This window comes from Sardina pilchardus, chromosome 17 (genome assembly GCF_963854185.1).
Source record: "Sardina pilchardus chromosome 17, fSarPil1.1, whole genome shotgun sequence".
In the NCBI taxonomy this organism is placed as follows: Eukaryota; Metazoa; Chordata; class Actinopteri; order Clupeiformes; family Clupeidae; genus Sardina; species Sardina pilchardus.
Window position 1 is genome coordinate 19415760 of NC_085010.1, and position 14628 is coordinate 19430387.

Genomic DNA, 14628 nt, shown 5'->3' on the forward strand with positions numbered 1-14628 from the left:
GATGGTAGAACGCTTTGCACGCATCTTGAACTCTGCGCACGAGAGGCTTGAGACGGAACAGCGGGTCATGCAGAGGGGTTCCCTTTCTGGCTTCGTTCTCCCTCGCCTCGTCCGGGTCGATCATGTGCACGTTCCGGGATATGGCTTGGTACCTGTCCCTGGTCATTACCCGTGCCGCGAAGGAACCTGAAAGGATGCTGTTTGTCCGCCAGTAGTCGCTGATGTGATCCAGTCTCAACATTGCCATGTAGAAGAGCAGCCCAATGTACTTGTAAAACTCGGACACTGTGACGTCTCTCCATTGACACTTGCCTCCACTGGCCTTGTTCCTGGCCGCTAGCTTGTTGGTGTTCTGGCACAGGACCCTCACCGCGTCCTCTGGGAAGTACACTTGAAGAGCTCCAGAGGGGCGTGTCTGTCTGACGCACTCAGCTGCACGCCGGGCTCTCTGGCAGGAAGAAAGCGGAGAGCTGTCAGAGTGATGTCGGAGTCGCGCTTGGTCTTCCATGATGATTGATCCCGCTGACTGGGCTTACCCGCGCGCGGCCTCTTCGGAGGAGGGGGGGTGGCGTTCTCACGGCTGTCGTTCTGAAGGTTCTCTGAGATCAGCTGCTCCTGCTGTTCAGGTGACGTGCTTTCAGGTGCTTCACAGATGTCAATCTCATTTCGGTTTCTATAAAATAAAGCAAAACCAATCCACGCCACCGTCAAAATTCAGAAACCATCCCAATTTGACAGAATATTAGACCATTGACTCAGATCTGCACAGAGGTTCAGGTTCAATCATTTCTGTTTTCAATGGTATGTGCACATTGCACACTGAAGAATTATCATAGCACCATAAATCATCATGGGACCATATTGCAAATTTGAGCTGTTGGTCCATGTTCCGGTGGAATATTCTGCACATGGCCAATGCTGGGAGCACTGCAGATCCACATCTGGTTTCAGAAAATTGACTGTCCCAAATGTAGTAGAGCACTCATATGCACAAATACATGAAACCAACAGAAACATGGACTCTAGCTGCAGATTTGAGAGAAAAGAGTATAAAAAACATGCATGAACCAAAAAGTGTCTATAATGTTGGGTGTGGCCTGCCCTGCTTGGCAGGTGAGGGGTTAATATGAATCCAGATGATGCCAGTATAATGTTGGGTGTGGCCTGTTTGGCAGGTGAGGGGTTAATATGAACCCAGATGATGCCAGTATAATCTGGGCTGCTTCTGGGCCGGGCGCATATGTGGCTGAGTAGCGCCATGATGACCCAGTGAATGCCCAAACAGACACTTCAGGCAAGCACTTACCCTAACCCTAAACATGACAGCAACTTACACCAAGACAGACACTGTGTGTTTTATGCATTTTCCTGTAACTAGGCAAAGCATTTAGCACAAAAGATTATGAACGGAATGTGCATTACTTGCTCTTGCGCATGCTCTTGCCGATGGATTAAGTTACACGGGGAAAAAACTTTATTGCCTGGGCACGTGTGTCTATCGTGTTGCAGCAGCGCTCATTGCAAGGGCATGTTTTTCTGGTCCAATTAAAGAAATGCATAGCATGCATGCATACCGTTGACTATGAACTAGTGAACAACACCACGCATTACACAAATCACACGTACTCATTATAAATCTTATCTTCACTAGAATCCTGTTGTTGCTCATTAGGACAGTAATCCTCGTCATCGTCGTCTTCACTGCTTTCTTCTGTTGATAAGTTGCCCTTATCGTTTTCCAGTAGGTTTTCCTGACTCCGTGTGTTTCATCAGCAGAAACGTGGGAGTGTGCCATTGTCCCCGTCTTCTTTGATCAATGAAAATAGTCTGCCGTAGGTTTAAGGTCTTTCACACGTTTGTAATTTTGTATCCCTTGCCATGCCCATAGACCCAGTGAAGAATGAGGACTTTTGACCACTGAATTTGTTGCCAGGTGGTTTTTGCCTCCCCCTTGCTGTGGCAAAATTTTACATGGCCAAAGTTTAGGACACTACCTATATTTATTATAGATTGTATCTTAAGTTAACACATGTTTGAAATAGTTTTTTGGAGGGACCATTTTTCATAGAAATTAAGTGTCCCAATTTGACGAGAAAACCGCAAATTTGGCAACCCTGAAAAGGTGGCATGGTTTCGCTCCATATACGTAGCTTCCGGTTAAGTATATGGCACGTCAAAATTGCCATTGTCTATGAATCTGATTAATGCCTTTGTGCAGAACTTGTTTAGCAACTTGGAACCATGAGGCAAATTGCAGCATAGGCTAGTTCAGGACCTTCAGGCTATATTAACTCAATTTAGAGGGTCGGACCACTTTCCAAAGATGCCACTTTTCAGACTGATTCTGTGATTCTGTGACGTGTACTGTTAACTCATCAACATATGCAATTCTTAAAATTGAGCTGACTGTCCTCTTGGTATAGCCCAGCCTAGGTATATGCCCATTAAGAGTTTTGATGGCTGTTTTCTGAAAGAAAGCTAGAAGAAAAATCAAATGGCTTGCCTAAAATTCATCATTGTGCATTCTGATGCCTCTAGTTATTCTCATGGAGTCCTAAACATATTAATGCAAAGGCAATGTAAACTATGGCAAGGAAACAGTCACCACTCAGAAACTCCATAGCCTCCTTTGTGGCTGTATGTTGTTTTTGGAAAGTCGGCTTGGCCATAGACCTACTGGCAACAGTATCAGTAAAACCATACTAACTAAAATATAGGCTACTGCAGAGTAGCCTACACAATGAGGAACAGAAGGTTTACAACTGCTTTGCACAACTGAACAGAATAGGAAGCCTCTACTTCCTTCAATTGTAGACCTCTCAAGGGTCTACAATTGAGATTTTTTTTAAAAAGTAGGCAACAAAAATAGTGACACTGTTAATAACTATTGGCAATAATATTAACTGTTGTTTGTTGTGTTCTGTAAATTGTTTCTACAGTATCACAAGTTATTGTCTATCTGTCTGTCATACTGCATTCTGTTAATGAGAATGAATGGGACCAATACAGGTGATAATTCATTATTGATATAATAATAATAATCCGTCCACACCGCGCACCATCCATATAATCCGTCCACACTGCGCACCAGAACATTTATTAGATGTGATTGGTAGTGTATAGAGCTTTATACAATTCAGACAGTTAGACACAGAGTCAAATCAACCAAATCAGAGTTAGAATCTGCAACTTTTAAATGAAATTCTCTCACAGTCACTTTTCAGAGTAATATGCTGACTGAATAACAGACAATACTAGTTGGAGAAAAGAAGCACACACTCTGAAAGGGCTATTGTTCAGATCTTTTTTTAATATTAAGCATGTCCAGGAGACACCTTTACTTTATCCAACTTCATAAACAAGAATGTGGGTTAATTCTTCAAGTAGCAATGAATATACCCAAGTTGGTCACTGATGCCACACCAAACCGTCTAAGGAAGGAGTCTTTAATTTTCAGAACACAGTCATCATTCCGTCTGGGTTTTCCTCACCCCTGCTGCTACGTCTTCTGTTCTGAGTGACCATACTTTGCGGACATCAAAACCAGTTTTCTCACTGAGAGGAAGACGAGAAGCAATCTGCAACAGCGCAGCTGCACATTAATTAAAGCCAACAGAGTGTGAGATTCTGGGATTGAGCCGCCCTACCTGCTACATGCTCCTTCACTAATCTGGAATATTGTCAGCAGCTAAAGTGCCCTGATGCGGTAAACTATAACTTCTACTCCACTTAAGATGGGCCAATTTGGTTGTATCTTTTTAGTAACGTAGACAATATATTTTGAAGTCTGTCACCAAAGCCATCTGAGAAGAATCTACTTAAATATCACATATTAGGGTTCTTGATAAATGCCTTTACTGAACACACAGGTATAAATTCATTTAACATGAAAATAAACACAATCTAAATTTCACTAGGCTTGAATTGGCAAACAAAATATAATTATTATATCTTATATAAGCATTTAAGGGCTTCGAAATCAGAACTATACTGATACGCATTGTTAGTCTGACAGTAAACTTCAAATCTGAACACCAATAGATCTTAATTACAGAGTGCAACATGGGAATAGTTTGTTATACTGTACCCCACAATATTCTTTTCAAGAAGAGTTACTGTGCAGTGATTGCTATGTGCAGTGTTAAAGCTTATTATGAACCAGAGTTTTGATGAACTAGTGTATGGTTGGGTGTGTGTGTGTGGGGGGGGGGGGGTATAACTGTTTGAGATACTGTCTGACCACAGGCTCAAATGATGCAGTCCATGATGTGGATTTGCAGAGTGTCCAGATCAGGAAGGATTTCGTTGCACTTTGGACAGGCATGTTCCGGAATGTTCACTTCCGCTCCTGTGAGATCAAATGAGAGGGGAAGCAGTGCAAGTAAGCAAACAAATCTTGGCGTCTTCACATGACAACGTAAATGTTGCCTCTATGGTAAAGGAAGTCATACCTCTGCTGCCCCCTTGTGGTGTGGCTCCGCGTGGCACGTGTCTGCGCTGCATCTCTCCTAAGGATTGTCTGCAAAATGCACAGCTCATCAGTGAACTCTTCATGGACTATATATATGGACCATCCCCATAACGTCAAACTATTAAATCCAAGGCCACACATTTACATTGTTACATGTTTGTGTAAATTAGCCAACCAACCATGCAGATGGTTGTACAGAATCACATACATACATGCATACATAAACAGAATATAAATACAAAACTGTGTGTGTGTTTATGTGTGTGTGTGTGTGTGTGTGTGTGTGTGTGTGTGTGTGTGTGTGTGTGCAAAAGAGAGAAGGATTTGGGCATAAAAACAAATCCAGGCACTCAGAGAGCACAAGGCCACAAGCCAACCGTTGTTGTGCTTGTTATGCTTGTCTAGCCCATTGCAATTTATTGCTAATTTTGTTGTTGTTTTCCAAAACAAACTTGTTGTGTGCCAGGACGAGGACATTTTTCATCTCCACTCTGTCTGGATTAGTTGTCCCTTCTAAATGCTCTGGGCCGCATTTCCCAGATTCGTTGAGAAGCTCATAAGTGCTAAGAACTTCTTAGGAGCGCTCTAAGAATGTTCTAAGAACGCTCCTAAGAAGTTCTTAGCACTTAAGAGCTTCTCAACGAATCTGGGAAACGCGGCCCTGATAGTTTGAAATACACCAGTTGTAGCACTCCTGCTGCTTTCTTCATGTAACAAAACATACTGGGCTGGACACTCTTGACCTTGGTCGTAGACTACAAGACCGCATTTACACTTGTTTTGAAAAATTGTTTTGGGGGGCAATCCGATCACAAATAGTCATTTCTAGAGACAGATGTAAAAAATCATCAAGCTCTGATCTCTCAAACCACTTGTGAGATGTTGTGCTGCGTCATGGACAATGGGTGTTCTAATCAGTGTGACGTCGTGGGCAGTAACAGAATCTAAACATGTGGCCATCAACATCTCCAGCTGTTCTCCAAGGACACACATGGATACAAGGGGTGCTGGTAGCATAGTGGTTAAGGAGCTGGGCTAGCATGCAGCATGCAGTAGCCTGAATGAGTACATGACAATGTGTCTCAGCTGACTACTCGTGATCGGATTGCCCAAGACACTTTTAAAAATACATTTAAATGGGCCCTCATAGACATCCTCAGTGTTGATTTTCCACTGATAAAAGCTGTTCATTTTGGACTAGGCATAATAATCCGTGTAAGGAAAAGCATCCCTGTGCATCTGTGTGAGAGGGCTCACCTGCCGAGCGAGTCCATCTCATCCTCCAGTTGGCTCTTCTGTTTCTTGACAAACTCCAGCTGGGCGGCGAGACGCTCCTTCTCTGCGTGAATGGCCTCTCGAGCTGCCCGCTCCGCATAGAAATCAGCCGAGTACACTTCCGCCTACACACACACACACACACACACACACACACACACACACACGGCTGTAGTTATTGTGCTAAAATAAAGCATTTATAACCTAATTGGTTACCATCTTACTTGGGTCTAAGGTGTTGTGCATGGACAAAGGCCAACATTCAATCATCACATAGGCAAGATCATAATGGTCCGTTTCTGAATTGATTATTATTTGCACAGTAGACAATTCTCACGTTATGCCACTTTTGCACTAGGATATTGGTGAGTTAGCATTGATTAATATCAGGGGTGGATACATTTTGTCCCCACACAGGATAAAAATAACTTCTCAGAGATCTGGATTTCCCCCTGTCTAAATATCAAGATCAGAAACGGGGGAAATCCCCCAACGAATCACGCCCCGTGCACCCAGTTGACATGCACACACCTGGGCCTTAAAGACAGACACCGTCTCCAGTTCCTTCTCCTTTTGGAAGAGCTCCTGCTTCATGTCATCAATCTTCTGTTGCTTGGCAGCCAGCGCCTGCTCAGCTGCGGCCAATCGCATTTGGACGTCGTTGGCCTCCTCCCGTGACACGCTAGCCTGCTGAGGGGTCAGAGGTCAACAGAGAAACAGGGGTTTGGCGTGACGGTGCTAACGTGGGTCTGAAAACCAATCATGTGAGGCAGTGGTTTCCCATGGTTACTGTACCTCTCGTCTCTTCCTCTCCTCCTTCAACTCATTATAATCCTCAAACAGCTTAGTGTACGCATCTTTCAACTGAGCCAGGTTGTTCCTGAGGGGGGGGGGGGAATGGATAAAAGTGTTAGCGACAGACCGATATAAACTACGGGTAGGGTCCCACAAGCACATCACTGTCTTTAGACATACAGTACGGTCCTCTGAAACTCTTTAGGCCACCTGCGTTATATATTTGGAGACAAAATAGGCAAAACCACAGTGTCTTCTCATTCATGTGTCTGTAGGAAAACCTACAGACATTTGCAATTTTCAGCATATGTTAGCATATGTTTATGTAACCTGGGTGTCATAACTGATGACCGATTTAATTTCTCATATAGCTTCAGTCACAAGGTCTTGTCAATTCACACTCTGAACATAATATTCAGGAGATCCGATCCTATCTCACACAGTATGCTACACAACTTCTTGCGCAGGCGATATTTCCAAACTGGACTACAGCAATGCAATGAATAGAATGAATAGAATAGAATATACACTTTTTTGGAAATTCAGTTCTCTGCATTTAACCCAATTTAACCAAATTAGTGAACACACAGCACACAGTGAACACACAGTGAGGTGAATCACACAACCCAGAGCAGTGAGCTGCCTGCCCAACCAGCGGCGCTCGGGGAGCAGTGAGGGGTTAGATGCCTTGCTCAAGGGCACTTCAGCCATTGTGGACTGGTCGGGGAACCGGCAACCCCCCGGTTACAAGCCCGAAGCACTAACCAGTACACCACGGCTGCCCATGTTAACATACTGTAGGCCTCTAGGTACAGAACATTTGTGTACAAGTACAGCACATGTATGATAAATATATTTTGTGTGTGTATTGTGTGTGTGTAGTGTCCTCACTTCTCCTCCAGGGCCTTCTTCTGCTCCATCTTGTTGTGGGCCTGCAGACTCTCCAGCTGCAGCTTGAGCCGCTCGTTCTCCGTCTGCACCTGCTGCCGCTCCCCCAGCTGGGTCCGCAGGCTGGCCAGCTCCTGCTCCATCTCCCGACACCTGCAGCCCACACACACACACACAGACACAGACACAGACACAGACACAGACACAGACACACACACAGACACACACACACACACACACACACACACACACACACACACACACACACACACACACACACACACACACACACACACACACACACACACACACACACACACACACACACACACACACAAACGCCAGGGAACAGCGGATCAAGGGTCGGACTGAGATTACGGGGGTGCGTTTACACAATGGATCTGGGAAGGGAGCTACTGAAGGCGCATTGTGCTGCTAACACAATCACATTCGTAGGTGTGACACTCAAGACTGCAAATGTATTCATGAGCAGATGTACATCTGTAATATGCTCTTGAGTGTTAAAGGTGGGGGTAGCTATTACAGGAGAAAGGTAGCTGATTATTGACCAGCCAAAGAAATAGAATCCTATCTGTAGTGCTCCATGGATGAGAGGGTGTGTACTCGCTTTGTTTGTTTTCAGTTCATAGAGCCAGAGCTGTGTGTGTGTGTGTGTGGGGGGGGGGGGGGTTCAGTGCGCACACACAGAACAGACTGCTAGGAGATTGTGAGGATATACTTGATGAGTGTAACACAAAAGTGAATTATCTTAAAACCGCTCACTACTCCTTCAATAGCGTCCATTTAATGATTAGACGTAAACGTGAAACATGTCTTAGGTTACAGTAGGTTCATTTCTACTCTTGGGTCAGGTTGGGTTCTCATGGCGAGTATGCTGTACCTGTCCTGGAGGTTTTTCTTCATTTTTTCTGCCTCGTCCAGTTTGCTCTGAGGCTCCTGGAGCTCTTTGACCAGAGTCTTCACCTGCGTCTTCAGATTCTCCACTTCGGTCGCAGACTGCCACACACACACACACACACACACACACACACACACACACACACACACACACACACACACACACACACACACACACACACACACACACACACACACACACACACACACACACACACACACACACACACACACACACACACACACACACACACACACACACACACACACACACACACAAATATATTTGTGTTACATATTTGTGGCATTGTTATAGAGCCTAGGAGTTCAGATCTTGTCAAACCTGTTGACCTAATACAACAAACGTGCAGTTACCTTCTCATCGCTGCTCTGTTTGTCCTTCTCAGCCTGCTGTTGATCAGCGAGCTGGAGAGATAGTGACGTCTGCGTGCTGCTCTCACTGTTTATCTGCTTCTGAAGTTCCAACTCGTTCAATCTGCCAAAACATGGCCGACGTTTTCATTGGAGTAGAGGAATACAAACATCACAAGCACACAGACACACACACTAAATAAACTTAACTTTGAGAAAATCTTTAAGAAAATCTTTCTCCTTGTTTTGAATCGTTTCGGTTTTATTAACACAGTGAGGCCTACGGCCTTCACCTTTCTCTTGCAGCCTGGAGCTCAATTTCCAGCGTCTCCACGCGTTTGGTCTCACTCCTCAGAGACTGCAGCAGTTGGCTCACCGTCTGCTCCTCGGATTTGAAGCGCGACCTACAGTACACACAAAGGAACGTGTTTCTATTTACAGAGCATACACACACACACACACAAAAACAAAAGAGTGCAAGTAGGCTAGGCTTTCAAAAGCAGAAGTGATGATGAAGGGAGACAAATGCAAAATAGCACATACGCATTTAAACGGCGAACTTGGTTAGGACAAATATAACCCTGAAAGGAATGGCAAAAACAAAACACTAATCTGGCACAGCATGTCCATCTGAGCTTCAATGATCCTGACTTACATTACACAGCATAAACCCACTGGCTTCCATCACACACAGACACAGACACAGACACAGACACAGACACAGACACAGACACAGACACAGACACAGACACAGACACAGACACACACACAAAATGTCCTTACATGCATGAGGCTGTGAGCTCTTCCTGAGCGGAGGGTAAATCTTTAGTCACGTCCAGTTGTCCTTCCTGCAAGAGTCCAAGTCCTTTTGTAAACAGAATGAACTATGACAGTCCTTGACACAACTGAGTGAGTAATTTTGTGTCATGACAATGGACTGAGACAGAAGTGACCACCAGCCTATGCCTATACGCTGCCCTACCCTGCTGTATACTGTGTTATGCATGCTACAGTATATGATCATTAACGTGTAAATAAATCATGCTTTTGCTCGAGTTAGCAGTAGGTGTAAGAGTCTAGGGACTACCTCATGGTCATTACATCAAAATGACTTCTGTACACACTGAATCAGAATTCTCGCTAGGTTTGTCTAATGTGTGTTTGATTGTGGCGGGTCAGTCGTCCTCACGCACAGCGATCCGGATCTCGATGAAGGAGTCCTCGGGTGACCCCTGACCCATCTTCAGCTGCAGCTCTGAGTTGAGGGCCACCAGGTCGTTCTTCTCCGCCTGCACACGGGCCAGCTGGACCCGCAGCGCCTCCAGCTCCCCTGCCGCGGCCTGGAGCAACGCCAACGCAAGCGAGTCAATAACAACATCTCACAAGTGGTTGGAGAGATCAGAGCTTGATGATTGTTTACATCTGTATCTAGGAATGACTATTTGTGATCGGATTGCCCCAAAACAATTTTTCAAAACAAGTGTAAATGCGGTCTTGTAGTCTACGACCAAGGTCAAGAGTGTCCAGCCCAGTATGTTTTGGTACATGAAGAAAGCAGCAGGGGTGCTACAACTGGTGTCTTTCAAACCATCAGGGCCACGTTTCCCAGATTCGTTAAGAAGCTCTTAAGTGCTCAGAACTTCTTAGGAGCGTTCTTAGTACATTCTAAGAGCGCTCCTAAGAAGTTCTTAGCACTTAAGAGCTTCTCAACGAATCTGGGAAACGCAGCCCAGGTTCCAAAGAGTAAAAGTCCTGCCATGTATTCTTTCTACCTGTGCACTTAACACAGGCGATATCACTAATTATCTGATCTACCTGGCTGCTAATTAGGATGAGCTGGTTTACTAAAATGGTTGGATCAAATACTTGGCAGGACTTTTACTTTCTGAACCCGGGATGTCTGCCTCTGTTATTCATATAGCGGATTTTTCAAGCACAATGGACACTCAAAGCGCTTCACGCAGACATAGACAATGACAACATGAACATAACTTTGTTGCTTTGGACAAAAGCACCTGCTAAACACCATATCCATAACCATAATATTATTTTCACATGCTCAACTAGCAGAATAGTGAAATTCAGATGGAAAAATTGCTCTCCACTTTCATTTTTGCCTTAAAATAAAACCGGTAGCCTGTTTTGCAGACTTCTCCAGATACTTCGGAAATGATAGCAAACAACTAACCACTGAAATAGCCTAATACTGCAAGCTTGTGTTATTTCATGCATTTGTGGTGTCTTCTGTATGTTTACTTTCACTTCGGCTACCAAAATCACTCTTGTGCGCATGCAGGTTGACTCAAGAGTGAAGCTAAACCATGTCAACACAGATATCTGATATGGGCCAATCTGAAACACAGATGTAAACAGGCAGTTCAAACAAAAAAAAAATATGGGCAAAATGTCATCAAGACCTGGCCGATGTTAATGCACCCTTTAGACAGCACAGCAAAGCTGGCTCACCGCCTGTAGCACATTTCCACAAGAGCTTGCTCTGAAGCAACAGCTGAACTCTTTACATGCAAAGGGTTGGCAAATCAACTAGTGGTAAACTAGGATTTGACATGGGCTGATCTGTGATTCGGCAGGTCAAGTCAGTCAAGGAGTGATAAACTTGATATGACCTGAAGTCGTGATGATACCCGCTAATTATCGCATACACAAGAACAAACGTGTACGTAGGTGTCACTAATAGATCTGTCAACTTTATACCGCTTAAGGCATAAAACAAATCAGAGTGCCCCAGCGTTTCTCAGTTAGTTCACCGAAGCCTTTCTTACTGTACAGATGAACAACACAACGATGACCTGACCTGTGCTGGCTGTGAGGTGTTCTGCAGCTCTTGCACTCGTTTTTTCAGTCCCTCGTTCTCTGCGGTGAGAGTCGTCACGCGTTGCCGGGCCTCCTCCAGCCGTCCCTCCAGGAACTCCCGCTCCTCCCTCTGTTTCTCGCGCCACAGAGACAGGTCCTCGAAACGCTCCTTCATGGTCGAGTTAGTCTGCCTCAACGCCTCTGTGAGGACCGCAGAGTGTCACAGAGAGGGTGTGTGAGGAAGGGAAACATAAGTGCTGACGCACACATACACACATTCTTCTGTCTTACTTAACACACACATAAGTAATGGGGTCGCCTTAACGTTACTGGGGGGCTCCGGGAATACATGTGTGTATTCAAGGTCCATTCGTACAGTATCCATTCCAACGTCAGGCACACACATTAGATTCAGAAAAATGCATGTGACTGAGTGTGTGACGCGCACACACACACACACACACACACACACACACACACACACACACACACACACACACACACACACACGTACACACACACACACACACACGTACACACACACACACACACACACACACACACACACACACACAGCAGAGAGAGAGAGAGAGACTGTCACCTGCCATACTGTACATGTCTGGTTAAATGTTTACGGGACCATATGCACACCTTTCAGCTCTCGGTTCTCCTTGATGAGGGTGTTCATCTGCTGAACGGCCTCCTCTAGACTGCCCACAGCAGCTCCAGGGGGGGACCCCCGACTCAGGTCCCCATTCACCATTGGGGTGCTGGAAGCCATCGCCCCACAGTAGCCTTATCTGCATGTGCATGTCAGAAGTGAACGTGTCAGTCAAAATATGTGCGAAATGTCAGGAGAGACTTCAGTCAATAATACACTTAATACATCAGGGGTTACAGCATCAGGAGAGATTCCAGTCAAACAGATTACACACACATGTGACAATGAGTCACGAAGAGGCACCAAGTGTTTCACTCCCACTGCAGGTTAACCACTGTGATCACAAAGCTAATGTCATGTCCACAGCTTCGCTTTTCTTCCGAGTTGACCACGCATAATCCAAATAGCTGTGCCAATGGAAATATGTACCAGCAGCCAGACTGTTAACTTGGTGCTGTTGCGCAGGACTCTAAATTCAATAATCCAATCACATAGGCCATCAGCATGACTCGTCAATTCGCAAAATAGCCAACTAAATGTCACGAACTGACGTTAGCAACAAGAAGCATTATCGTAGTTCCAGTGTTTCAAATGAATTATAATACTAACGTTATAGTTGTGCTAATGTAATGTTTTTGCTAAAGATAAGTTTCGGTTTCGCTTAACTATTAGGGTTCAAACTCCGTTCAAACAACCGTTGGCTTAATTGCTTATATTCAAGCCTACATGTCTTGATCAAGAGTCAAAGTAAAGGCCTTAACTTTTCAGCACCACCACCAATAATACCACTGAAACAGTCCTGAAGATGATGACACATAGGCTATCCGTGAGAATTATTTAAAACTAAACATGTTTCTCTGCTTCCCAAATCATGAAAAGTATGTTATTGTAGATGTAAAACTGGCACGTACCGTTTTACTACTCCAAAACGATGATGTGGCCGAAACAAAACTGTTCAGGGTCAGACGTCTGCTCACTTTCTTCTTCGCACTCACCCCGTCTTGTTTGGTAGGAATGTGCTGCTGGTGCTTCTCTTCCTGGTGTTGACGTTACGTAGCCTCTCGGTCGGAAACTGAGCGAGTGCGATCTGGAAATAAAGTGGATGGGTCTAAAGCGTTGTTTCCACCGGAACACGTGTAGGTGTGATCGCACCTTGCATTACATTGCATTGTGAAGGTGGTGGCGAAGCAGTCCCACAACAAATGTCCCAGCGTGATCAGCTGATGATGCCGTCATCGGCTGATATTTCACCCCGTCCTCTGCCGCAATGGGGTTTCCCCCTCGAGCTTGACCTTGCCCGACTGTGGCAGCCGTGGCTGGCGGCGGCATGTTGGACGAATGGCGCACGAGTGGCGCACGAGTGGCGCATATAGCCTAGTCTACTGTAAATTATCCTGCTTCACGTTCACGGCGATAAATTGAATGGAAGGGCCACACCACGCCACCGTTCATGCAGTATTGAAAGACAGTTTAGAGATTGCAAAAGGCTTTCCATAGGCTAGGCTACAACAGGCATGTTCAGAAGTCTTCCCTTTACACAAGCTTAGAGGAGATTATTTATTATGAAGAAACGATTCTGTCTCAAACCACTAGATGTCAACAAGAGCACGGGTTTCTAGCACTTCATATTTGACGCTGATAAATTGTGAAACCGGTGGCCTTTGGTCTGTGGACGTTTTTATAATTGGTCAGTAGCAACATCCCTTACAAAAAATAACTGCCGTTATAGGACAAAAACTGCAGTTATTGCATATCAGCAATAAAGTGCAATAAGCCTAAGTTCAATGCAATGCAGTTTTTTCATGTCCATATTGCATTCCTATATGAAATATTAAAACTGATTTTGACAGTTGTTTTTTGGGAACTGCGTGCTGGAATGTTTTTGACAATAAGCCTAAACATTTATTTCCACTATACCCAGGGGGCAAAACCCCCTATTTTAGGGAAATCAGACATGGGCTGCTGTAAAAGGTTGTCATACAAAAATAAAATCTAGGGTGTCCCAGGATCACAACCTGGGTGGCCAACCCGGTCAATAAGCTGCTGTTTGTGTTTTATCACCCTCTTTATGCCCCATTATAAGTCTATGGACGAATATATTATGGGGTGAATAGGGTAAAAATTTTAACAAATAGATATTCCCACAAAAATTCCTCAGATGATTACTCACTGTAAGATAATACTTTTTTGTATTGCAAGTTTTCTGAAATACTTTATACATTCATGTAGATGAACCATTATCTAATGAAATATGCAAAATGTGCATACATTTATAGCCTTGGACTTGGGGGGCTTAAAGTGCACCTCTATCAACCCAACAAACTTTTTGTGAAAGATCTGGCTATGCTGAATATAAAAAATAATGTCAACATGGGACAATTTTGGGTTACACTAACCTAAAGCTACATGGGTGTTCATTGAGAATCAATGCATT

At 44.5% G+C, this 14628-nt stretch overlaps 1 protein-coding gene across 2 annotated transcripts; it reads right to left on the minus strand.

The window, feature by feature from the left end:
- Window positions 1–3290: 3290 nt before the first annotated feature.
- Window positions 3291–13358, minus strand: optn (optineurin). Of its 2 annotated transcripts, none has more exons than XM_062517983.1 (14): window positions 13106–13358; window positions 12185–12333; window positions 11535–11734; window positions 9913–10059; window positions 9503–9567; window positions 9013–9123; window positions 8723–8843; window positions 8331–8446; window positions 7433–7582; window positions 6542–6626; window positions 6278–6433; window positions 5729–5871; window positions 4452–4519; window positions 3291–4348 (listed from the first exon to the last, which is right to left on the minus strand). In XM_062517983.1, exons 2-14 carry the CDS (start codon window positions 12312–12314, stop codon window positions 4248–4250), a joined length of 1593 nt encoding a protein of 530 aa, XP_062373967.1. In that variant the 5' UTR covers window positions 12315–12333; window positions 13106–13358; the 3' UTR covers window positions 3291–4247. The 2 variants fall into 2 exon arrangements, with proteins under 2 accessions (XP_062373967.1, XP_062373966.1); XM_062517982.1 differs by having other exon boundaries at window positions 6278–6436; window positions 13106–13356.
- Window positions 13359–14628: the final 1270 nt, after the last annotated feature.

Excerpts from the sequence above, each read along its gene's own strand:
- optn (XM_062517982.1), bottom strand. The coding sequence starts at position 12,314 with ATGGCTTCCAGCACCCCAATGGTGAATGGGGACCTGAGTCGGGGGTCC. Across the intron at positions 11,735-12,184 it reads GGAGAACCGAGAGCTGAAAG|AGGCGTTGAGGCAGACTAAC; the intron begins GTGTGCATATGG and ends CGGTCCTCACAG. Across the intron at positions 8,844-9,012 it reads CTCCAGGCTGCAAGAGAAAG|ATTGAACGAGTTGGAACTTC; the intron begins GTGAAGGCCGTA and ends ATGTTTTGGCAG.